At 42.5% G+C, this 23,756-nt stretch overlaps 2 protein-coding genes across 3 annotated transcripts; one reads left to right on the top strand and one right to left on the bottom strand.

The window, feature by feature from the left end:
- The first annotated feature begins 390 nt into the window (after positions 1 to 390).
- LOC132890021 (uncharacterized) lies at positions 391 to 2,271 on the top strand. Of its 2 annotated transcripts, XM_060926822.1 has the most exons (6): positions 391 to 433; positions 630 to 1,010; positions 1,196 to 1,312; positions 1,410 to 1,499; positions 1,581 to 1,624; positions 1,960 to 2,271. In XM_060926822.1, the coding sequence occupies exons 1-6, from the start codon at positions 391 to 393 to the stop codon at positions 2,104 to 2,106; spliced, it is 822 nt and encodes a 273-aa protein (XP_060782805.1). In that variant the 3' UTR covers positions 2,107 to 2,271. The 2 variants fall into 2 exon arrangements, 1 of the variants encoding a protein (XP_060782805.1); XR_009655131.1 differs by lacking the exons at positions 391 to 433; positions 630 to 1,010; positions 1,196 to 1,312; positions 1,410 to 1,499 and having other exon boundaries at positions 1,581 to 1,618; positions 1,960 to 2,048.
- An 11,640-nt stretch (positions 2,272 to 13,911) lies between these two features.
- LOC132890020 (uncharacterized) lies at positions 13,912 to 22,525 on the bottom strand. The gene is made up of 6 exons (XM_060926821.1): positions 22,419 to 22,525; positions 21,620 to 21,970; positions 20,975 to 21,328; positions 20,782 to 20,877; positions 14,223 to 14,266; positions 13,912 to 14,117 (listed from the first exon to the last, which is right to left on the bottom strand). Exons 1-6 carry the CDS (start codon positions 22,489 to 22,491, stop codon positions 13,995 to 13,997), a joined length of 1,041 nt encoding a protein of 346 aa, XP_060782804.1. The 5' UTR covers positions 22,492 to 22,525; the 3' UTR covers positions 13,912 to 13,994.
- Between the last annotated feature and the right edge of the window lie 1,231 nt (positions 22,526 to 23,756).

The following is a 23,756-nucleotide window of genomic DNA, read 5'->3' as shown; positions in this document are numbered from 1 at the left end:
ACAGCATTTACATTTACTGATTTGGAATTTTGTTCATACAAGTTAAATTAAGAAGGCGACTAAAATAAACAATAAGGCATTAGTGTAGGTGCACGAGAGTGTACGAGTAAACCACATTTTCCATTCAGTCAGAACATCTTTATCAAGACCTCACTGTGTAACACCAAAACACAAATATGGAACAATGTGGGGTCGATGTAGGCAGATCAGAATATCATGTGCTCTCTGATCATGTCTTTTTTTTTACAACACCCAATCACGTCATATTCTGGGGCGTGTTCAGTACAGAGCGCCTGGAGTATAAATATAAATCCAAACCCTGCTTCAAGTGCATTCATATTCTGTTCATAAATGAGATATAAACACTGTAGAAGTACGAAGAAATGAAAAATGACTTGTTTGTGGATTTTAATTTTGATCTTCAGCACCATGTGTAAGTAATATGAGTCAATTATTCACATCTAGTTTCATAGATTTAAAAAAAATAAAGTCGATTGAGCTGATTACTCTCAAACACTTTGTGAAGCTGTTTATGTTGAAAGATCTCCTGATGTGATTTTTAATAACAGTTTATATAGATTGGTTTAAGAAATGTATTCATTACTTAATTAATGTGTTTTTTTTTCTAGATCCAGTCCAACCTGGTAGACACTGGGTTGCTGCACAATCCCTCACAGAGTCAGGAGTTTATCAGCCTGATAAAGAGCTCAGTGTGGATATCGGAGACTCGGCAACTCTGCAGTGTTGCATTTCTGGAAATGTATATGGGATAATCGCCTGGTTTAAGCAACTGAACAGACAAAAACCTCAGATTATATTCACGGTGTATAAAAGTGCTGGAGAAACATTTTACAATGAATCCCAAAAGTCACGTTTCCAAATAGAAAGATCTTCAAACTGCTTAAATATGAAAATTTTAAACACCTTTCAGTCTGATGAAGCCATGTACTACTGTGCAATGACGAGACCCAACCTTGTGTTTGCAGATGGAACTTATTTAAAAATTAAAGGTAGGATTTCCACTAAACTTTCTTAAACTCCTGGTTTAATGTTGTGATATTTTTCCTTATTATCATTAACATGTTCAACCTGGAAGACAAATAATCCTGAAGTAGTGAAATGTTCACTGTGTTTTCTTCTTCAACTACACTGAGTTACAGACTTTTAGTCAGTGAATGATGATAAATGTTTCCATGTGAACATGTTACTATTGAATCAGAAACATCTAAACCAGCTCTGGGTGATAATTCAGTGGGCTGTGAACCAACACTGCATGGAAACAGCACTAACATGAACACACAAGAGAAAACAGGTCAGATGCCTGATAATTCACTATTAATTAATCATCCTTATTTCATAATATAGTGAAATAACATTCTCAGAAGTGACCAGATCTCTCCACTCCTCAGTGCTCGGTTTGGGAACGGCTTTGGGTTTGTGTGCACTTCTGATTTTCTGTCTCATTTATTTCATACTGAGGAGAAGAAAATGGGATAAAAGTAAGTGATTCTGTGATCAGATAAAAATTCCAGTGACTTTTATTCTATCAAAGACACTAATGTGTGTTTCTGTATTAATAGTAAACGCTTCTGTAGAAAATTCTCCAGGAATGAATCAGGTACGTGTGCAATAAAAATAGCACTGGTTTGTATTCTATTATATACTCTACATTTTAATCATGTTGTTTTTTAATGTAGATATCACTATGTCTCCTTTATTTACTCATTAGTCTACATGTGAAATGTTGCTCCATTCAGATATTTTTCCTGATAATGTTCTCGATCTCATTTATACAGTCAGTTTGATCAGATTTCACAACAATCCCCAGCTTTTATGTTTAATGTTGATGAACATTAACTGTGTAGTGAGTGTGTATCGTGCAGTTCCACAGATTGTCTGGTTTTTACTGTGAGCTGAAATTCTTATTTTGTTTTTGCTTTATTCTTAATATTTTTAAAGGAATCTGAAGCTGAAACACTGAATTATGCAGCTGTGCATTTCTCTAAGAGGAAACCCAAAGCTGAAACAAAGAAATCTGGTTCATCAGATGAGTGTGTGTACGCTGATGTGAAGAAAACTGCACGCTGTAACATAAATGATTCATAATAAACGGAGAAACACACGGCAGAAGCAGTGAAAATGTTTTAGCAGGTTAAATATCTCGACTGTGTGTAAATTTATTCCATATTTTTCATTACAAGCTTTTAATCACTCAAAGATTATTAAACTATTGTTAAATATTTTTGCTCGTTTCAGCTGGACAGATAATTGATCTGCAGAATGATGAATGGATTTCTAGAAGCAAAATGACTGTATTTGGTGAAAGTACAAAAAGAAAAGAAAAAACAACATCAGCAACAACAAAAGCTGATAATATTTAAATTTGTTCACAATAATTGCATAATAATACATATTAAATAAATTTGCCCGTAATCATGATATTTTTATTTACTGTTGCTAAACGTTCTTTTATCCCCTTCAGACTTTATTTTTTTCTACTGAGCAAGAAAATGTTTCCACAGCTGATTTTACTTTTCTTCAATGTAGAAATGAAGTCCGAATATTTATTTTTTGCCAACTCATATTTTTATTCTTTTTTTTTCTTGTCCATTACAATGGACACCAGGACTAAATGAACATAAAATATCAAGAAACCTTCAGAACAAATTGGCGTATTATTTAAGGAACATTTAATATTATTTTCATTTATAATTATTAATAATTATTCAAATAATATTTTACATTATTATATTATATTATATTATATTATATTATATTATATTATATTATATTATATTATATTATATAATATTATATTATATTATATTATATTATATTATATTATATTATATTATATTATATTATATTATATTATATTATATTATATTATTTATGCATTGAAACAATTTCGGTTTTGTACAAAGCACAGCTGAATGTTGCATTCGTCACCAATCTCTTCCTTCCTGGTAACTGTTAGATCCTCATGCTCCTCTGTCCCTACACTGTCTTCTACCTCAACCTCAGCTGCTTCCTCAAATTCTTCTGGCATTCAATGACAGTGAAACCTCTCCATTGTCATTGTCCCTCTCTGAAACCAATAAAACATCATCTTTTACTCACTTTACTCCCTTACTCCTGGCCTCATCTGCCTCATTTCCTGAATCCAAGCAGTCAAGATCGGACAGTTCTCCATTTATCAGAAGTTCAAGAAAGTCTGTGATTTTATACTCTAAAAGTGCATCATTAAAAAAAAATACTTTGATGATGATTAATATATTGTCAAACTACATTTTAGCTCTGAAATGCTTCCAGAAATTCACAGCCTGGTATACGAACACTAAATCATCAAGCTCCTGCTGTTGTCTTTCAGCACCTGAAGTCCATTGTGATGGACATTAAACTTAAATCCTGTGCTTTAGAGCTTTGAAATATATTCAAGTTAACTTTAAATACAATCACTTGATAAGATTCAGATTATATTTAGGGCAAATATATTACACTACCATAGACATAAATTAATATTGAAAGGTGAGAAAGGTGCTTGGCTCCTCCTCCTGTCCACATGGTGAGCCATGCTTGTCTTGTGTGATGGCTGAAACTTTCTGAGAGCAAGTTACAGGTCATAACTTCATTGTGATTGGATAATCAGGAACCAATGAGTGGCCAAGCATTGTTACTCCGCCCACGACGGAGTAGGCGGAGTGAGGTATTGTAATCAGTGCGGTTTGTTTGTGTGTTTGTCTGTTAGCTATCTAGTGTTCAGACGGTTGCATTGACTGACTTCAAATTTTCAGAGTAGGTGGGCTATGATCCGTAGATTACCTGATTAAATTTTGGGGTTCATCAGGTCAAGGTGAAGGTCAAGGTCACTGGAAAGGTCAACCTTTTGTTCAAAATAACATTTTCCATTATAACTCCAAGACAGTTGCCGTTAGACAGATGTTTACTATTATGAGCATATAGGAACTCCCATATGGCTTTTCATTTGGCACCATGATCTTTGACCTTGAGTGACCCTGAAAGGTCAAACTCAAGCTCATGGATTTTCAGAGGGCTCCTACTGCTCCTTCTTATTTTTATTCTTGTTTTTATTCCTTCAAAATGTTTATTCACAAATCACTTAGATAAAAAATGCAAATCTGTCTATGACTTTCATCACTTCCCACATTTATTAAATGTGATACACTCCTGTTGTGATGTGTACAGAAGTTTTTGTTGTCTGTTTTCTTTTTTAATTCTGTATTTTGCAGAAGGCACACAAGTCTGGAAATAAATAAATAAATAAATGCACGATGGTGTAGTGATTGGCACTGTCACGTCACAGCAAGAATGTTCTTGGTTCGATCCCAGTGGCCGGCAGTGTATATTTTATGGTGTTATCTGTCTGACTCTGAGTTTTGCTCAAGACAAAATAAATGTATTCACAATTTAATTGAAAATGTAACACAAATCTTCAACATTATTGGAAAATTTCTGAGTTTAAACAAAAGTTATGTTCCATTACTGGCGCGTTTATAAAAATGATGTGTGTTTGCCTTAAATCGAAGTCAAGGACTGTGACTGAGTCCATTCCCTGGGGGCGGGGCTTGTTTATTCATGCACCTCTGTGCTGCTTATGTTTCCGGGTTCGAGTGAAATTACACTGAAAATCAGGTGCTGTGAATGTGGTGCCCAGAAATACCAACGTAGTTTTTCTTTATCACTGAGTGTTGAGTAAAACCTCTTCAAACACATTTTACATGAAGAAAAGTGAAGTGAAGCATCAAACAAGCAAGATGGATCCTTCCTGAAAATGATTCATAATCATTTGTTGTAGAATCCATCCATCCTTCCATCCATCCATCTTCTGCAGCTTATCCGGGTCCAGGTCGCAGGGGTAGCAGCCTAAGCAGAGCAATCCAGACTTCCCTCTCCCCAGCCACCTCCACCAGCTCTTCCGGGGGGAATACCGAGGCATTCCCAGGCCAGCTGAGAAATGTAATCTCTCCAGCATGTCCTGGGTCTGCCCTGAGGTCTCCTCCTGATGGAGCATGCCCAGAAAATCTCCCTTGGGAGATGTCCAGGGGGCATCCTAACAAGGTGCCCGAACACCTCAACTGACTCCTTTTGATGTGGAGCAGCGATTCTACTCTGAGTCTCTCCTGAATGACCAAGCTTCTCACCCTGTCTCTAAGGGACAGCCCAGCCACCCTGTGGAGAAAACTCATTTCAACCGCTTGTATCCGCAATTTCATTCTTTTGGTCACTACCCATAGCTTGTGACCATAGGTGAGAGTGGGAACATAGATGGACCAGTAAATTGAGAGCTTTGCCTTTTGGCTCAGCTCTCTCTTTACTACCACAGACTGGTTTAGTGTCTGCATCACTGCTGACGCTGCCCTGATCCATCTGTCCAACTCCCGCTCCCCCTTACCCTCACTCGTGAACAAAACCCCGAGATACTTAAACTCCTCCACCTTAGGTAGCAACTCCCCCCTTATTGTAGAGTCCAGGATATTAATTTGTTGTGTCCTTGTTGATTTCTTACAAAATGTCTAAAGGTATAAAATGAGCATTTTCAATGGTGCTGGTTTTCCAACACCTCTTGTAAAGAAGCCGAGTGGTGAATCTGCTTGTGGCAGCTGGGGCATGGCCAAGCAGCAGTCTGTGAATGGAGGGCGGGGTCAGGGAAGGTAAGTGGCTAGGTCATTACACTTGATGTCAATTTGTGTGTGTGTGTGTGTGTGTGTGTGTGTGTGTGTGTGTGTGTTTGTTGCAGGGATGGAGTATAAAGGGAGGGGAGAGGAGAGAAGAGGAATTCACTCCCCAACCACAACACATGTGTGCATGAGTGAGTGAAAGAAAGAAAGAAAGCTGAAAAGCTCAATAAAGTGCGTGTATGTGAACACGAACTCTCGCCTGCCGTGCTTCTGTGCTCCACCCACATCGGGGATTACTACAGTGGTGCCGGAACCCGGGATGCACAGAAGGGAACCACCTCATGGAGTCCTCCCCATTCAAAGAGCTCATCCTTGCCCTCGCTACCACCCAGCAGAACCAGCATCAAGAGCTGATCACCCTCCGGAAGGAGCAGCAGCAGTGCTTTGAAGCCTTGATGCTGGCCCAGCAGGAAGATCGCCAGGCGTTCCGGCACTGGCTCACGTCAGCAGGGCTGCTGGTCACCGCTGCCGCCACCCTCACGAAGATGGGACCGCAGGATGATCCGGAAGCGTTCCTCGCTCTCTTTAAGCAAGCAGCCGAGGCGTGGGGGTGGCCGCTGGAGCAGCACGTGGCGCGCCTCCTCCTGCTCCTGACTGGTGAGGCACAGCTCGCAGCACAGCAGCTCCCTGCTGACAGCTGGCTGGTCTATGTGGACCTGAGGAAAGCCATCCTGCAGTGGCTCGGCCGCTCCCCGGAGCAACAACGTCAGCGCTTCCGGACACTGACACTGGAGGAGGTCAGCTGGCCATTTGCATTTGGCCAGCAACTCCGGGACGCCTGCCGGTGGTGGCTGAGGGCGGAAGACCACGACCCCGAGGAGATCATCGATCTGGTGGCACTGGAGCAGTTCATCTCTCAACTTCTGGAAGGAACGGTGGAATGGGTCCAGTGTCACCGCCCGGCATTGCTGGAATGAGCCATCGAGCTGGCAGAGGACCATTTGGAGGCGGCTCTGATGGCAGGTAGACGAGGCGTCTCCCCTCGATTCTCTTCTCTCTCTTCCCCCCCTGTCTCTTGTCCCCCTCCCCACCCTGTTCCCCTGCCATGGAGGTGGTGGCTGGCTCTTCCCCAGCTGGCCCATCGCACCCTTGGTGTCCTCCCATCTCCCTCTTCTGTCTGTGTTGTCTCCCCCTCAGGTGAGTGACACCCATAACACCAGTGCAGAGGGAAAGCCTGGGCCGGTGTGCTGGCACGGCAGGGAATCGGAGCATCTCCAGAGTCAGAGCCCCGCAAGGGAGGTGGGGGTTGTCATCCAGATCCCCGACATCCCAGAAACCGCCCCCGATCAGGCCTGAATGCATCGCGTACAGGTGAGTATTCAAGGGGATACATATCACGCTTTGGTGGATTCCGGTTGCAATCCGACCTCAATTCACCAATGCCTGGTGCAAGGTGAGGCATTGGGGGGAGCACAAGCAGTGAAGGTGTTGTGTGTGCACGGGGATGTTCACAATTACCCTCTAGTGTTGATCCAGATTCTATTCCGGGGCCAAACGCATAAAATGAAGGCGGCGGTTAATCCTCGCCTTATCCACTCGTTGATCTTGGGTACTGATTGGCTGGGATTTAAAGAATTAATGGAGTATTTAACATGTAGTGGGTCCTGCCCTAGTAGGTCACGGGAAGATCCTGGTGTGGCATTGGCTGGAGAAGCTGTCACAGAGCCGTCTGCGTCAACACCGCGTCAGAGTGAGGAGCACCCCACTCCTCCTCCCTCTCTCGGGGAGTCCCTTGGGGATTTCCCGTTAGAGCTGTCACGAGACGAGACTCTGCGGCATGCATTTGACCAAGTGAGAGTAATCGATGGTCAAACTCTTCAGCCAAGCGCGGCATCAACCTTCCCCTATTTTGCCATTATTAAAGATAGATTGTACTGAGTGATGCAGGACACTCAAACTAAGGAACGAGTAACCCAGTTGTTAATACCAAAGAGCTGTAGGGAACTCGTATTCCATGCGGCTCACTTTAATACCATGGCCGGACACTTGGGGCAAGACAAAACACTAGCCCGAATAATGGCCCAGTTCTATTGGCCAGGAATTCACGGGGATGTCCCTCGGTGGTGCACAGCGTGCCATGAATGCCAATTAGTAAATCCCGTGGCCACTCCAAAAGTGCCGTTGCACCCTCTTCCTCTAATCGAGACCCTGTTTGAGCGAATTGGGATGGCTCTCATCGGGCCATTAGATCAGTCAGCATGGGGATATCGCTTTATTTTAGTTCTAGTGGACTATGCAACGCGATATCCAGAGGCATTGCCTCTCCGCAATATCTCAGCACGCAGTATTGCGGAAGCGCTCTTCCGCATTATCTCCCGGGTCGGGATTCCGAAAGAAATCCTGACAGACCAAGGCACCTCGTTTATGTCATGAACACTGCGCGAGCTGTATGGGTTACTGGGGATTAAGTCCATCCGCACCAGTGTATATCACCCACAAACGGATGGATTAGTAGAGCGATTCAACCAGACACTCAAAAACATAATCCGGAAATTCGTTAGTGAAGATGCGCATAATTGGGATAAGTGGCTCGAACCCCTGTTGTTCGCAGTACGAGAGGTCCTGCAATCCTCCACAGGGATTTCTCCCTTTGAATTATTATATGGGCATAAGCCGTGTGGCATTCTGGATGTGCTGCAGGAAAATTGGGAGGAGGGACCTTCACAGAGTAAAAATAAAATCCAGTATGTTCTTGACCTGCGCGTAAAACTCCACACCCTCACGCAATTAACCCAGGAGAATTTACGGCAGGCACGAGAACATCAAAGCCGGCTGTATGACAGGGGCACGCGCCTTAGAGAATTCATGCCGGGAGAAAAAGTACTCATATTATTGCCCATGTTGAGTTCTAAATTAGTCGCCAAGTGGCAAGGGCCCTTCGAGGTCACACGGCGAGTTGGGGACGTCGACTATGAGGTAAAGCGAATGGATAGGGGCGGGGCACTGCAAGTCTACCACCTCAACCTTTTAAAACACTGGAATGAGGGGGTCCCCATGGCATTGGCATCGGTAGTCCCAGAGAAGGTGGAGCTGGGGCCGGAGGTAAAAAAGATAACATCTCAGGCCACTCCGGTCCCTTGTGGAGACCACCTCTCGCTGACCCAACTCATGGAGGTAGCCAAGTTGCAGAAGGAATTTTCTAACGTGTTCTCGCCCCTTCCGGGTTGTACCCACCTCATAGAACACCACATCAAAATGCCCCCAGGGGTGGTAGTGTGTAGCCGCCCTTACTGCTTGCCCGAACACAAGAAAAAGGTGGTTCGGGATGAACTCAAGGCCATGCTCGAAATGGGCATAATCGAGGAGTCCCACAGTGACTGGAGTAGCCCAGTGGTCCTGGTTCCCAAGACTGATGGGTCGGTCTGGTTCTGTGTGGACTATAGAAAGGTAAACGCGGTGTCTAAATTTGACGTGTACCCAATGCCTCGCATTGATGAGTTGCTTGATTGGTTAGGCGCTGCTCACTTTTATACAACACTGGATCTAACCAAGGGATATTGGCAGATCCCCTTGACTCCTCTATCCCGAGAGAAAATGGCCTTTTCCACACCGTTTGGTTTACACCAATTTGTCACGCTCCCCTTTGGGTTATTTGGGCCCCCGCTACATTCCAGTGGCTTATGGACAGGGTCCTCCACCCTCATGCTGCCTACGCGGCTGCCTATCTAGATGACATAATAATCTACAGTCATGATTGGCCGCGGCACTTGGAACACCTGAGGGCTGTTCTAAAGTCGCTGAGGCGAGCGGGCCTCACAGCTAACCCGAAAAAGTGTGCAATTGGGCGGGTGGAAGTATGGTATCTGGGGTTCTACTTGGGTCATGGGCAGGTGCGTCCCCAAATTAACAAGACTGCAGCGATTGTGGCCTGCCCGAGGCCCAAGACCAAAAAGGAGGTGAGGCGGTTCTTGGGGCTGGCTGGCTATTATTGTAGGTTTATACCTAACTATTTGGACGTCACCAGCCTGCTAACCGACCTCACTAAAAAGGGAGCTCCAGATCCAGTCCAGTGGATGGAGCAATGCCAACAGGCCTTCTCTGAGGTAAAAGCTGCACTGTGTGGGGGGCCACTTTTACACTCCCCTGACTTCTCTCTCCCCTTTATTTTGCAGACTGATGCATCGGACAGGGGGCTGGGGGCCGTTTTGTCCCAGGCGGTGGAGGGTGAGGAGCGCCCGGTGCTGTACATCAGCCGAAAGCTGTTGGTGCGTGAAAGCAAATATTGCACAATTGAAAAGGAGTGTCTCGCCATCAAGTGGGCGATCCTTGCCCTCCGATACTACCTGCTGGGATGCCCTTTCACTCTCTGTTCGGACCACGCGCCCCTCCAGTGGCTCCACCGAATGAAGGATGCCAATGCGCAGATCACCCATTGGTATCTCACTCTCCAGCCATTTAAGTTCAAGGTGATCCACAGGCCAGGGGCACAGATGGTGGTGGCAGACTTCCTGTCCCATCGAGGGGGGGAGTCAGCTTCAGGCCGGATGGCTCCCCAGCCTGAGTCAGGCGGTGGGGGTATGTGGCAGCGGGGGCATGGCCAAGCAGCAGTCTGTGAATGGAGGGCGGGGTCAGGGAAGGTAAGTGGCTAGGTCATTACACCTGATGTCAATTTGTGTGTGTGTGTGTGTGTGTGTGTGTGTGTGTGTGTGTGTGTGTGTTGCAGTGATGGAGTATAAAGGGAGGGGGAGAGGAGAGAAGAGGAATTCGCTCCCCGACCACAACATATGTGTGCGTGAGTGAGTGAGTGAGTGAGTGAGTGAGTGAGTGAGTGAGTGAGTGAGTGAGTGAAAGAAAGAAAGAAAGAAAGAAAGAAAGAAAGAAAGAAAGAAAGAAAGAAAGAAAGAAAGGTGAAAAGCTCAATAAAGTGCGTGTGTGTGAACACGAACTCTTGCCTGCCGTGCTTCTGTGCTCCAACCACATCGGGGATTACTACACTGCTTTTGAGTCCTGAGAGCTAAACATTTATGATGTTTCCATCCCGAGGAAAGAAGCTGTTCGAGAGTCTGTTGTTGTGGCTCAAATGCTGCAGTATCTCTTACCACAAGCTCGTAGGCAGAAGAGTCTGTGGTTGGGATGGGTAGAAACTCTGACTATTCTCCATCTTCTTGTTTTCCAATACTGGAGAATATTACAATTCCTGATAAAGGGGTAAACACTGATTACAGCTCTGACTTTTTCAGCTTTCTGAGACAGTACAGGTGGAGCTGGGCTTTCTTGTGTGTGTTGTGTTGGTGGATCGTTTGAGATCAGATGCATGAGCATCTCCAAATGGTTTGTTCAGAGTGTTCTGTTTCCTGTCACCTGAACTCAAGAATAAGACTAATTTCCTTGTTTTGTAAACATTTACAGTTTTTATAAGCACCAGGACTGGGTGGCACGGTGGTGTAGTGGTTAGCGCTGTCGCCTCACAGCAAGAAGGTCCGGGTTCGAGCCCCGTGGCCGGCGAGGGCCTTTCTGTGCGGAGTTTGCATGTTGTCCGCGTGGGTTTCCTCTGGGTGCTCCGGTTTCCCCCACAGTCCAAAGACATGCAGGTTAGGTTAACTGGTGACTCTAAATTGACCGTAGGTGTGAATGTGAGTGTGAATGGTTGTCTGTGTCTATGTGTCAGCCCTGTGATGACCTGGCAACTTGTCCAGGGTGTACCCCGCCTGTCGCCCGTAGTCAGCTGGGATAGGCTCCAGCTTGCCTGCGACCCTGTAGAACAGGATAAAGCGGCTACAGATGATGAGATGAGATAAGCACCAGGATGCAGGAGGGAACACCTCTTTCTACCTTCTCAGGTGTTTCATCTCGATATAAGATTTATAACTGTCATGTCAAACTGAGCAAATGTAAAATGGGGTTGGTGTTGTGTTTGACAGTGCAGTCCTGGATGTACTTTGAGTACAAGAGAGATTAAATTGCAGTGTTGTGATAATGGTGGTCTAAGTTGGTGTCCACGTTTCAAATGTTGGTGAAATTGGGTCGGACAGATTTCAGACTGGTACGAGTAGAAAGTGTTGTATGGTGAAGATGAGCACTTTCAGTACACAGTTTGTAGTTCAGTGACCTAATATTGCACAATCCCTCACCAAGTCAGGAGTTTATCAGCCTGAAAAAGAGCTCAGTGTGCGACTCTGCGACTCTGCAGCGTTGTGTTTCTGAAAACATCGCCATCAGTCACTTGAAAATAAAAAGTCACAGCTGTTCACTCAGACCTGTTATTACCTTGACGTTCGAATTCAAGAAATTCATTTCTGGAAGTTTAACAAAAAAAGAGTTAATATAGTTTGCTCAAAATCCTTTAACCTTCAGTATGTTATATATAATGTTTAGAATATAAAACCTGACAAACTATATGTACATGAAGATAGTGTTGAGTTTTATTTTAGACACCATCAGCCAGAGCAGTTAACCACAAGAGCAGGAAATGAAATTTGTCACCAACTTGTGTTCACTTGTGATTGAAAAAAGCACTTGGATTTAATTTTATAATGATGTGCTTAATTCTTTTTAAAATGTCCCATTGTAGATATAAAGTACACGTCAAGTACAAGTGTGTCGATTTTTTTTGCCACAAAACATCATTATACACAAAGTTAACTCCAAGAAGAAATTGTTTGGTGGGTCGCTGTGAAGAACTTCACACATGGTGGTGTAGTGGTTAGCACTGTTGCCTCACAGCAAGAAGGTTCTGGGTTTGAGCCTCAGAGCTGATGAAGACTTTTCTGCGTGGAGTTTGCATGTTCTCCCCGTGTCTGTGTGGGTTTCTTCTGAGTGCTCTGGTTTCCCCAACAGTTCAAAGACATCCAGATTAAGTTAAATACCCAGACACTGGGGTCACACAAGCCAGGGAATACTTAGTGCCAGCCCCAAGCCCGCAGGGTTGTGTTAGGAAGTAGAGCCCTGCACTCACGCGGGAGTCCCGCGGCACCCGCCGCAAAGCAGTGTGGCGCGGGACAAATTTTGAAAGCTCATTGCGGGCGCGGGCAGGACCGGAAGTGCACATATGCGGCGCGGGTGGGAGCGGTGATAAGCTGCAGTCCCGCTAACTAAAAACGTGCTTGAAATAAAATTTATAAATTATTAATTTATGTCTATCATATATAATTTTTGCTGGATATTTTATTTGGCATAAATAAAAACATTTTAAGATGCCTAAATTTGCAGAGAAAGTCAGATTGCCAGATTGAGTGAGAAATGGCATCTTAAACTTGCCATTGATCACCCTAAGGAGAAATTCTTTGATCACTCTAATGCCTCGCAGTTCACACCCAGCTAGCAAGAGAACCATGAGTGAATTGATTTACTTGTTACGTTAGTCTACAACTTTAATCAGAGAGACAGGTTACACAGTGACGGTAGGCTTGACTCAATGCTATCCCAGAAATCCTTCCTGTAATATGCAAATTTGGCTGTCCAATCAGAGGCAAATCAAATTTGCATATTACAGGAAGGATTTCTGGGATAGGATTGAGTCAAGCCTACCGTCACTGTGTAACATGTCTCTCTGATTAAATTTGTAGACTAACTCAAGCAGTAAATTAATTCACTTCTTTTACTAGCTCTGCTTTGCAATAAAAAAAATGGTACAAAGCAAGTCTATTCACTTTTTTATGCTGATCAGAGAATTACAATGGTTTCTCATGTGATAAAAATGTGCGATTTGCGATTAAATATTTTAACTGTTAGACAGTGCTAATTATTATTATTAGAGATACTACATGCTGAATTCAGAAACAAGGTAAACAATAACAAACGTGAGCTGTACGGTAGATATTTATGCTCAAATCCACTCAAAGTAGCGGGCGGGGCACCATCATGCTGTGTCAAGACAAGAACTTTCCTGAGAAATAACGCGAACGTCTGCATCATGCGGGATTTGCGGGCGGGAGCGGGACAAAATATGGCAGGCGCGGGCGGGAGCAGGACTGAAAATCATAATTTTTTTGTGGGCGCGGGCGGGAGCGGGACTGAAAATCATAATTCTTTGCTGGCGCGGGCGGGAGTGGGACTACACAATGCGGGCGCGGGCGGGAGCGGGACTGAAAAATCCGACCCGCACAGACCTCTATTAGGAAGGGCATCCGGTGTAAAACTGACACCAAATCAAACATGCAGATAAAAAAAAAATGTATGGCAACCCCTAACAGGCTCAGACAAATACATTAGGTTTTAGTCCTCAGATCGAATCTCACAATCCGAATCAGTGCACAAGAGAAAATTCACCACACATGGAATAAATTTCACTTCTGAAAAGTAAATCTTAAAACAGAACTCTTTCATACATTAAATGAAATAAATTAGAAATATAATCTAGGTACCAGAAGCCACATCAGAATAAATACAATCAGGTTTTTCTCTCTTTCTTGTCACCCTTTTCGTTTTGTTCTTTTTGAAATGTAAAGCCGCGTAATTCAGCTCCACTGCATCACGACCCTGTGAGAACGAACAGACAAACAGAGATCTCAGTCATCACAGTGACACCGAGAAATCGAGGAGTTTGTTCCTGAGAGAATGGAGATATTATTTAAGATTATTTACCTGATTGGGTGTTTCCTCGGCCACACAATCTTGTTGAGATCTCACTGTCAAAAGAAATAAATATATACAGTACCATGCAAAAGTCTGAGGCATCCAATTGTTTTTTTTTCATGCAAACTCTGTTATAGATTTCTATTTTATAATTTCTACACTCATTATCTAGTCAAAACATTACAAAAACATTTTAGACTTCCAAACATTCATTTTTTTCCAGCACAAAATTAAATATTACAGAAAAAAATGTTTGTATTTGAGCAGCATATTCCATAAGAGTGCACTTTCTTTTCAGATTAAAAAAAAAAAGAGAACATAATGAAGGCAACTGGGTTTTGGTGCAAAACTAAGAAGCGAGTGTGACAGTCAAAGTGTCCAGAAGAACTGTGGCTGGTTCTGTAAGAAGCTCAGTAAAACCTACAGCTCATTTCCCCATAAAACTGCACTCACTGGACCTGAGACGACGATTTTTTTTTTAAAGCAAAGGAAATTTCAGATCACACAAAATATTGACTTTGTTTCATTTATTATGGCTTACTGATTACTGTTTATAGTAATTTTTTTAATGCTGAAACATTTCATTTCATTATTTTGAAGCCATTTTTGCTCTACAGCATTTCTTTACATCGTGTGCTAAGACTTTTGCCCAGTACTGTGCAAAAAAGGCCACTTCCCTTTTTTTGTGTTTGGTCAAATTTTAGTTACTATTTTACCAGTATCGTAATAAGATAGTCACAAAGTCTTAAATGTTTATGTGGACCTTTATACAGTTAGGTCCATATATATTTGGACACTGCCACAAATTTTGTTTTTTTTACCTGCTTACTGAAACATATTCAAGTTATAGTTATATAATGGACATGGATATAAAGTCCAGACTTTCAGCTTTCATTTGAGGGAATCCACATTAAAATTGGATGAAGGGTTTAGGAGTTTCAGCTCCTTAACATGTGCCACCCTGTTTTTAAAGGGACCAAAAGTAATTGGACAATTGACTCAAAGGCTATTTCATGGGCAGGTGTGGGCAATTCCTTCATTATGTCATTCTCAATTAAGCAGATAAAAGGCCTGGAGTTGATTTGAGGTGTGGTGCTTGCATTTGGAAGAGTTTGCTGTGAAGAAAACATGCGGTCAAAGGAGCTCTCCATGCAGGTGAAACAAGCCATCCTTAAGCTGCGAAAACAGAAAAAACCCATCCGAGAAATTGCTACAATATTAGGAGTGGCAAACTCTACAGTTTGGTACATCCTGAGAAAGAAAGAAAGCACTGGTGAACTCATCAATGCAAAAAGACCTGGATGCCCACAGAAGACAACAGTGGTGGATGATCACAGAATAATTTCCATGGTGAAGAGAAACCCCTTCACAACAGCCAACCAAGTGAACAACACTCTCCAGGAGGTAGGCGTATCAATATCCAAATCTACCATATAGAGAAGACTGCATGAAAGTAAATACAGAGGGTTCACTGCACAGTGCAAGCCACTCATAAGCCTCAAGAATAAAAAGACTAGATTGGACTTTGCTAATAAAGCATCTAAAAAAGCCAGTACAGTTCTGGAAGAACATTCTTTGGACAGATGAAACCAAGATCAACCTCTACCAGAATGATGGCAAGAAAAAAGTATGGTGAAGGCATGGTACAGCTCATGATCCAATGCATACCACATCATCTGTAAAACATGGCGGAGGCAATGTGATGGCTTGGGCATGCATGGCTGCCAGTGGCACTGGGTCACTAGTGTTTATTGATGATGTGACACAGGACAGAAGCAGCCGGATGAATTCTGAGGTATTCAGAGACATACAGTACTGTGTGCTCAAATCCAGCCAAACTGATTGGTCGGCGTTTCATAATACAGATGGACAATGACCCAAAACATAAAGCCAAAGCAACCCAGGAGTTTATAAAAGCAAAGAAGTGGAATATTATTGAATGGCCAAGTCAGTCACCTGATCGCAACCCAATTGAGCATGCATTTCACTTGTTAAAGACTAAACTTTAGACAGAAAGGCCCACAAACAAACAGCAACTGAAAACCGCTGCAGTAAAGGCCTGGCAGAGCATTAAAAAGGAGGAAACACAGCGTCTGGTGATGTCCATGAGTTCAAGACTTCAGACAGTCATTACCAACAAAGGGTTTTCAACCAAGTATTAGAAATGAACATTTTATTTACAATTATTTAATTTGTCCAATTACTTTTGAGCCCCTGAAATGAAGGGATTGTGTTTAAAAAATGCTTTAGTTCCTCACATTTTTATGCAATCATTTTGTTCAACCCACTGAATTAAAGCTGAAAGTCTGAACTTCAACTGCATCTGAATTGTTTTGTTCAAAATTCATTGTGGTAATGTACAGAACCAAAATTAGAAAAATATTGTCTCTGTCCAAATATTTATGGACCTAACTGTATAATAATAATAATAATAATAATAATAAGTTACATTGATATAGTGCCTTTCTTAAACTCAGGAATGCTTTACATAGGTCAAAGAAAACAACACACACACAAAGTTGCTAAAGAGTGGTGTGTTTATGCAGTGATGGATGAGAAGTGTTCATGAAACTGAAAGGTTTTGGGATGAGATTTGAAGAAAGGAAGATAAGAGCAGTCATGATGGGGTTGTGGGAGGGTCTTCCAAAGCTTGGGGGCCATGGCGCTGAAGGACCTGCCATGCAGGGAAGAGAGTCTAGCATGAGAGTCTCTAGGAAGAGAGTCTAACCAGCAAGGAGGTTATAGCTAGAGGATCTGAGAGAGTGTGATGGAGTGTAAGGGGTCAGAAGATCACAGATGTAAGAAGGAGAAAGGTTATAGAGGGCTTTGAAGATGAGTAGTCAGATTTTATACTTAATTCGGGACAGAACAGGTAGCTGGAGAAGGTGAGAAAGAATCAGGGTGATACAGTATGAGCAGATGGTTTAGTATGGGTGATGAGCCTCGCTGCAGAGTTCTGAATGTATTGTAGTCTCTGAAAGGATTTAGTAGGGAGGCTAATGAGAAGGGAGTTGCAATCATCTAAGCGGGACATAATGAAGGAGTGGACCAAAGTTTGAACATCGCTAGAAGAAAGGAAGGGGTGAAAGCGGGCAATGTTCTGGAGGTGGAAAAAAAGCAGTCTTGGTGAGGGATTTAATATGGGGATCAAAGTTGAGTGAGGGGTCAAGCAGTATATAATATATAATACAAGCCCGATTCCCAAAAAGTTGGGACAAATTACAAATCGTACATAAAAACGGAATGCAATAATTTACAAATCTCAAAAACTGATATTGTATTCACAATAGAACATAGACAACATATCAAATGTTGAAAGTGAGACATTTTGAAATTTCCTGCCAAATATTGGCTCATTTGAAATTTCATGACAGCAACACATCTCAAAAAAGTTGGGACAGGGGCAATAAGAGGCTGGAAAAGTTAAAGGTACAAAAAAGGAACAGCTGGAGGACCAAACTGCAACTCATTAGGTCAATTGGCAATAGGTCATTAACATGACTGGGTATAAAAAGAGCATCTTGGAGTGGCAGCGGCTCTCAGAAGTAAAGATGGGAAGAGGATCACCAATCCCCCTAATTCTGTGCCGACAAATAGTGGAGCAATATCTGAAAGGAGTTCGTAAAATTGCAAAGAGTTTGAACATATCATCATCTACAGTGCATAATATCATCAAAAGATTCAGAGAATCTGGAAGAATCTCTGTGCGTAAGGGTCAAGGCCGGAAAACCATACTGGGTGCCCGTGATCTTCGGGCCCTTAGACGGCACTGCATCACATACAGGCATGCTTCTGTATTGGAAATCACAAAATGGGCTCAGGAATATTTCCAGAGAACATTATCTGTGAACACAATTCATCGTGCCATCCGCCGTTGCCAGCTAAAACTCTATAGTTCAAAGAAGAAGCCGTATCTAAACATGATCCAGAAGTGCAGACATCTTCTCTGGGCCAAGGCTCATTTAAAATGGACTGTGGCAAAGTGGAAAACTGTTCTGTGGTCGGACGAATCAAAATTTGAAGTTCTTTATGGAAATCAGGGACGCCGTGTCATTCGGACTAAAGAGGAGAAGGACGACCCAAGTTGTTATCGGCGCTCAGTTCAGAAGCCTGCATCTCTGATGGTATGGGGTTTCATTAGTGCGTGTGGCATGGGCAGCTTACACATCTGGAAAGACACCATCAATGCTGAAAGGTATATCCAGGTTCTAGAGCAACATAAGCTCCCATCCAGACGACGGTTCTTTCAGGGAAGACCTTGCATTTTCCAACATGACAATGCCAAACCACATACTGCATCAATTACAGCATCATGGCTGCGTAGAAGAAGGGTCCGGGTACTGAACTGGCCAACCTGCAGTCCAGATCTTTCACCCACAGAAAACATTTGGCGCATCATAAAACGGAAGATACGACAAAAAAGACCTAAGACAGTTGAGCAACTAGAATCCTACATTAGACAAGAATGGGTTAACATTCCTATCCCTAAACTTGAGCAACTTGTCTCCTCAGTCCCCAGATGTTTACAGACTGTTGTAAAGAGAAAAGGGGATCAGGCCCGCCGACAGGGGGGGGCAAACGAGTATGTTGTCCCGGGCCCAGGAATGGGGAGGGCCTAGAACTGGGCTCTCATGAAGTTGCGATTATTTTATTTCATTTCAAAATGTGTTGATTTGCGGGAGAAATGTGCTATATTTGCATTCAATAAATGATTTCTAGATCTTTTGCCTTTATTGTCTTTGAAAAAGGCGTCAAGAACCCCCTACCACCCCTAATGCAAAAATGGTTTGGTCTGACTCTTTGATTAAGGGGAAAAAAACAACATCGTTCGATCATAGCGCTTCAACAATCAGCGTGCGTGCCATTTGCCAACATGCACAAGTCAGGATAGGGTGACCATTCGTCCGGATTTCATCCGGACAGTCCGGTTTTAGAGCCGTCTGTCCGGACGTCTGTCACGCGTCCTCACTTTTTACATTTTGTCCTCATTTCGGACCCTCAGCCGCCACCGTTGCATCAATCGTCACAAATCCCCGCCCATTATTTACACTTGCTATTCTGCGATGACATACAGGCAAAGATAGCCTACAGGGATTTCTCGTATACAAACATTCGCGCTGCGCGCGCAGCTGATGGAGCCTCTGCAGCCTCTGATTGTCTGGAAGCTGCTGTCACTCAAAAGCTGCGCTCACGCGATTGGCTGATTTTTGCTCCTCCGAGCTGCGCGCGCAGTGCGAATGTTTGTACGGAAAAACCTATGAATGTTGGCACGCATGCTGTTGAACAATACTCATGCCGAAACAAAAGACATCCTTTAAAAATGCTTGGTGCTTAGAGCATCGTTTTGTCGGCAAGAGCCAAAAAGGAGAACACTTCGCCTTCTGCAAGCTCTGTCGCATTGACATTGATGTGGGGAGCAGAGGTAAAGGTGCGATAGACAGACACGCAGACACAGACCGCCACAGAGAGAATGCCAGCAGTGCTGGACAGTCATCTTTAGCATCATTTTTTGCCCCAGCTCTACCAACCCCAATCGATGACAAAACCACTGCTGCTGAGCTGACTAAATTGTTCCACACCATTAAACACCATCACTCGTACAGGAGTTTAGACTGCTATGCAAAAGTTGACAGGTAAGGTTATAGGCCAAATGTAAATGACATGGTTGACTGTCATTTTTCATGTTTTTCTTTTTGATATTTTTTTGGATGAGCATAAATGAACACAACAATGTTTTGTTTTTAGTTTAGTTCCTGTGGATAAGCCAAGGCCAGTATAGTAGGCTAAATGACAGTAGGCCTACATGTTTCTTGACTCATTTATCGATTTTTCTTTTTTTTTTTTTCTTTTTGATGGTCATTTTCAAGTGAATAAATATGTTGGCCTATGGCATGGCAAAGACTGTTTTTTCATTGTCTATAGATGGACACAACTCTTTACAGTGACTTTACAGTGATGTTTTGTTTCTTGTTGACATGGTCTTGACCATCATTTTCCACATTTCTCATTTTGATAGGTGTTCCAAGTTAATAAATATATATTGACTTCATACGTTTTTTTTAATAAGTTTTTCTTACCCCCCCCCCCCCCCCCCCCCGGTAACGCGACGGTGTCCTAACTTTAGGGCCTTTGTCCTCACTTTCAGAGCATTTTGTCCCGGGCCCAGCCAAAGCTGTCAGCGGCCCTGAAGGGGATGTCTCACAGTGGTAAACGTGGCCTTGTCCCAACTTTTTTGAGATGTGTTGTCATGAAATTTAAAATCACCTAATTTTTCTCTTTAAATTATACATTTTCTCAGTTTAAACATTTGATATGTCATCTATATTCTATTCTGAATAAAATATGGAATTTTGAAACTTCCACATCATTGCATTCCGTTTTTATTTACAATTTGTACTTTGTCCCAACTTTTTTGGAATCGGGGTTGTATAAAACAGAAAATTTCCAATGAAAATGTTTAAGGTAATTCATAAATTCCAACAGTTTTTATCCAAATCACTTTGACTTAGACTCTTCTATTGTTTCTTATGGCAGACTACATTATATTATAATACACTTATGTGCTCACCTCTGATTTGTTTGCAGCTCCTCATTTTACAGATTATAAAAGCTTGAGCAAAGATCACAACCACACACACTGCCACCACCACTGCGAAGTAGATCACTTCAGGACCAAAAGAACCACCGATCATATTAACAATTTCATAAATGGCTTAAATAAATAGAAAAATTACAGAATTTTTCACACATTTTCTACCAACCAAATTTTGGAGAGTTCTCCAACTGTACTCGTGTCCCATTCCCAAAAATGATCTTCCCACACGCGGCCACAGCACAGTAGTAAGTTCCAGTATCATTGATGCTGAGGATGTTCTTGGAGAAGTCGTACACACAGGTGTGTGTAGAAGAGCGGGTCTCACACTGACGGCTGCTGTTGTGATGAGTGTAAATGATTTGAGGATGGGATTGTGGTGAAGCAGCTCTGAACCAGAGCACTTGGTGTTCTGCTGCTCTGCTCTCAGAGAGAACCGAGCACTGCAGAGTCACTGACGCTCCTGCAGGAACCGAGTCCAACACGCCGCTCTGGATCACTGACACTTTTACATCTCCATCACCTGTTCAGAGTGATAGAGACAGAGTGAGATCTGAGTTTGGTTCGTTTTGGACTTATATGAGATGCAACATGCAGTCCAGAAGTGTTGATTAGTTTCCTAAAACAGCAGCACTAAAGATATTTCCATAGTGAAATCACATATAGAGTATAATATATAAATGTGCTCATTTTAATCTGAGCAAACTCCAAATCACAATCTCCTGCCAATAGAGCGATCGCTTCAGTCATACAAATAGAGAAAACCTCAACACATACAGGTACATTCTCACCTCGTACAAAATAAAATTCTTACCTTTCACTGATAAAAAGGTTCCTTTTTCAAAACTTGTTGAATGTCCACAGAAATACAAAAGTCCACAGTAATGCAAGGCTTCATCTGATGGTTCCACGTTAACAATTTTCAAATGGAAGCCCGCTTTTTCTTTCTCGATGCTGAATTTTGGTGGCTTGAACTCATCTATATATTTGGGTTCATGTTGAACAGCCACCATTACCTGAGGCTCCTGTCCGACTTTTTGCTTGAACCAGATGATAGTTCCACTGTTTTCCTTCAGCAGTTTTAAGCAGTGCAGAGTCACGTTCTCACCAACACCAGCAGTGATCACTGGGTTCGGCTGACTGAGATCATTAATCTGTGCAGAATCTAATATAAATGGTTAAAGAATGAAAAATGAACAAAAAAGTAATAAAACAAATGTATTTTCTTCCAGTAATTCACAGAGATTGGTGTAATATTGTGAGTAACATGAGATAACATGAGCATTAAATCTTACTGACATTATCAAGCTCAATGCAATGTGCTGAATAAACTGGATTTCCAGTGTAACCAGCGACTGGAGGTCAGAGAGGAGATGTGTAAAGTGTGTTTGTGTTTGTTTTGCACAGAAATGTGTATTGTTTCTGTTTTATCATCAATTTTCAAGGTGAAAAATCTTTCATTTAAGATTAAATAAAATTCTGATTTCCCTCAAAACAGCTCTTCATCCAGACACAACCCCGTAATATTAAGATCACAAACTGTTTTTGTGTCAGTAATCCTTATTACAGCGGCACACTGATGAGCAGAAACATAATGAACCATCCACACTTACCAGTTTGATTAAAAAGCATCACTGTGATCCACATCAGTGTGATCATCTTCAGTGTGAGCTCTGTGTACAGCATGTCTCCTCTCGCTGCACTGATCGACGGTCAAACTGAGCACTGCTCACTTTGGGCAAAGACTGATGGTGTGACATCACATCACATCTCTGACATCACAGACTTCCAGGGTATTTTTTTTTTTTTGAGACACAATCTAGACTAGAAAGCAGAGCAGTAGATAGTAGACTGTGGCCCCTCCTCAAGGTATTTGAACACACGCTTCACAACTCTTTCAACATCCTCTTCAAGGATGAGGAAATGAGACCTACAATCCTCTTTTTATTTCTATGTTTTCACGTCAGGATATTGAGCAAATCAATTCCTGTTTGATTGAACTTTTCTCTCTCTTTTGCAACCGTGACCAATATTCAAGCTATTTTTTTCTGGGGTTTTTTTCTGTGGGTGTTATTGTTTATTTATTTTTTAGTTTCCTGCACCATAATGCAGTGACTAATACTCTCATATTTAACTGAACTTTATAAAGGCAAGTTTAATAATTTAAATAATAATGATTGTCATGAATGAGTCTCGTGATTAAATTGAGATCACATTTCTATCATTTTTAAAGACTTCAGTAAAAGTATTTCCGTTCCATCCGTTATTTACAGCGTTTATTCCTCAGGGTCGGGAGGGAAGCTGGAGCTGATCCCAGCTGACTCTGGGTGAGAGATGGGCTTCACCTTGGACAGGTCACTAATCTACTGTATCTCAGGGTTCACACAGAAAGACAGACGCCCAATCACACTCACATTCACACCTGGGGATCATTTAGAGAAGCCAGCTGACCACAACACATGTCTTTGGACTGTGGGAGGAAACCAGAGCACCCAGAGGGAACCTTCTCAGGTACGAGGAGAACGTACAAACTCCACACAGGAAGGCCGTGAGGTTCAAACCCAGAACCTTCTCGATGTGAGGAGACAATGATAACCACTGCAGCCCTGTGACACCGAGTCCTGATATTCAATAAGAAGAGTGAAGGAGATAAAAATAAGACAGAGAATATGAGACAAGTGAAAAAAAAGGTGTTCTCCTTTAATGTCTCTCTGCATTCTCCCTCTCGTAAACCACTTTGTCTGGCTAAATTAAAAGTAAACTAAATATAGTGATGATAAAGGGAAGTTGTATCTTTACCTGTGTAAATAATTAACACATCCTGCACTGTGTACATTTCATCCTGTAGATTCAGCTGCAGGTAAAATTCACTCGACTTCCTGGGGAATTAAACCTCATGACCTTGAGGTCAACCTGAGGCCCATAAGCTTCTGCACTTATTATTGAGATCC

The sequence above is a fragment of the Neoarius graeffei genome, chromosome 8 (genome assembly GCF_027579695.1).
Source record: "Neoarius graeffei isolate fNeoGra1 chromosome 8, fNeoGra1.pri, whole genome shotgun sequence".
In the NCBI taxonomy this organism is placed as follows: Eukaryota; Metazoa; Chordata; class Actinopteri; order Siluriformes; family Ariidae; genus Neoarius; species Neoarius graeffei.
The sequence above is the reverse complement of the archived record's forward strand: the minus strand, read 5'-3'. Positions and strand labels throughout refer to the sequence as shown.